The sequence below is a fragment of the Penaeus monodon genome, chromosome 23, assembly GCF_015228065.2.
Source record: "Penaeus monodon isolate SGIC_2016 chromosome 23, NSTDA_Pmon_1, whole genome shotgun sequence".
NCBI classification, from domain to species: domain Eukaryota; kingdom Metazoa; phylum Arthropoda; class Malacostraca; order Decapoda; family Penaeidae; genus Penaeus; species Penaeus monodon.
The window spans coordinates 39,983,373-39,985,722 of NC_051408.1; the positions used below are offsets into that span (position 1 = coordinate 39,983,373).

The following is a 2,350-nucleotide window of genomic DNA, read 5'->3' on the forward strand; positions in this document are numbered from 1 at the left end:
GCATTGCAAGCATCTCACAAGATATTTATGGGACTCTTGATCCTAAAATGCGCATGGCATTACCAGTACTCCTAGACTGATTTTAATCTAAAACTATTTAAGCCACTAAAATGGATATATGATTTCAAGACAAGCATTTGGTGATAGTTTTAAGAACTTCCTTATGTTTCCTACATCTTATCTACAATTTCTAGATTTAGGAACAGGCTATTCATAGTATATTATAGTACAAACACAGCTATGATTTTTTTCTTTGGCTCTAATTTGATATCCTACTCTTCAGTCATTGCCCTAACATCACACTAAACGAATATCCAATACAACTTTCCTAAAAGCGCTTCACACCGACCATATTCATCACCAACAGTTTCTCTTCTTTTCTGCTGGCTTGCTTCCAAACCATGTTCATCTGATGCTGAAGAACAAGTCAGCATATGCTGAGAGGCTTCGTTTCTCTTCATGTAAAACTCGTGTGACCAACTTTTTTCCAAAAATAATAGAAATGATAATAATACTTCTAGTAAAGTCAATATCAGTGATCCACTTATTATTGATAATTTGTTATTTCTCTGATTTTATATAGCTATTCGTTTATTTGTTCATTATTTAATCAATATTATACGTCCTTTGTAGCTGAGTTTGTCTTGCTTAATTAAGGTTTCACGCAAAGTGTGTTATTTTGTTTCTTTTTCATGTTAATGACTTGCTGAAACATATATAACCACATCTATATTAATCATATAATTGTTGTTTTTATTTTTCTCTCTAATTAGTCCTTCATTTTCAACTGTCATTATGGGTTCCACGAAAATGAGTCATTACTCAACATCAACATTTATTGTTGTCAGAAAATTATAGCTCATTTCACACATGTACATAAGTGGATTGTGCACATCGACATACAAGCAGCAATAACATTCCTGTTGGTCAGTTACCCGTTTCATGTACTAATTGGGTACGCCGTAACTGGTGCTAAGGTGGCCGCTTCCGCCTTTGCTGTAAAAGGAAGATGAACCTTAAAAAGTTGAGTAAACAGATGATTAAGAGATGAATATTTATATATCAAATAAAAAGTAGAAAACAACTATGATTTCCCACTGACATTTATACTGAAGGTCTGTCTATTCGAAAATAGGATTGAAAAGACTAGAGCAATAAGAAACAATGTTTGCATATGCATAACTCGTAAAGGAAACCCTGTGGAAAGTATATAACATTTAGCTTACCTTCCGCCTGTAGAACCACCAGGCCGCTGCCACTGCCTCCTCGAACCACCACTGCTGCCACCAAGTCCGCCACTGCCTCCGAAGCCACCACTGCCTCCAAGAACCTCCGCTGCCTCCAAGTCCTCCGCTGGAACCGAAACTGCTGCCCCACCTCCAAGGCTTCCACCACTTCCATGGCTGCCCCCAACTCCACCACTGCCTCCAAGACCTCCGCTGCCTCCTAGTCCTCCACTGCCACCAAGTCCACCAGTGGACCAAAACTGCCACCACCACAAGGCCTCCACCAGCTCCTCCAAGGCCTCCACTGCCACCAACTCCACTGCCGCTGTAACCTTGTCCAGCCCGCCTCCGCTGCCACCCAATCCTGATCCACCTAGTCCTCCACTCCCAGAGCCTGATCCAAATCCACTAGACCCTACCAGCACCTACTAAACCTGATCCTCCACTTCCAAAACCTGATCCACCATGCCGGATCCCACTCCTCCACTTCCGAAGCCTGATCCACGGAACTGGAGCCTCTTCCTCCACTTCCGAAGCCTGATCCACCGGAACTAGAGCCACTTCCTCCACTTCCGAACCTGATCCACCAGCTCCTCTTCCTCCACCCCCGACTCCTCCACTGCCAAAGCCAGACCCGACCCCCGTGGCCTTTTCCGTCCGCCGCCATAAGGACGGGCTCGGCTACAGCCAGGCACAGCCAGCGCCATCGCGGCCGCGGAGGCGATCTGCGAAATATTCATTGTGATTTTTTTTTTCTACCTTTCTTTATTAATTTGAGAAGTTTATTCGTTACCCTATTAAACTGAAAGCAAACTCCAATATGTATAACGCAAGCAGTGACATACCAAAGCCCGTTGGTTCTTCATGATGCTCAGTTCTCTTTGCACAAGAGCTGATGCCCAGCCTGGATCGTGTGACTATTTATACTTGTTTTCCACCCTTGGATGTTGCAGTTGCCGGTTACCATTGGCGAGCCACTGAACTAGCTTACGGTTTCCAGGAAGAGGAGTGATGCTTTGCAAGATGCCGTTGGTACTGCAAAGTAAACAGGGAAAACCGAGTGCCTTCTGAGAATCGTGCACTGAGGAGCGTAAGCCGTGTTTTGCATTTTTGGTTTATCCCTT

The 2,350-nt window shown here is 43.7% G+C and overlaps 1 protein-coding gene across 1 annotated transcript in view; it reads right to left on the reverse strand.

Annotated features, from left to right (window-relative positions):
- The window catches only part of LOC119588052 (glycine-rich cell wall structural protein-like), a 28,914-nt gene that overhangs the window by 15,813 nt on the left and 10,751 nt on the right, over positions 1-2,350 (reverse strand). The window contains exon 5 of the mRNA XM_037936750.1: positions 1,417-1,480. Within this exon, the coding sequence (XP_037792678.1) occupies positions 1,417-1,480 (64 nt within the window). The remainder of the gene's footprint in view (positions 1-1,416; positions 1,481-2,350) is intronic.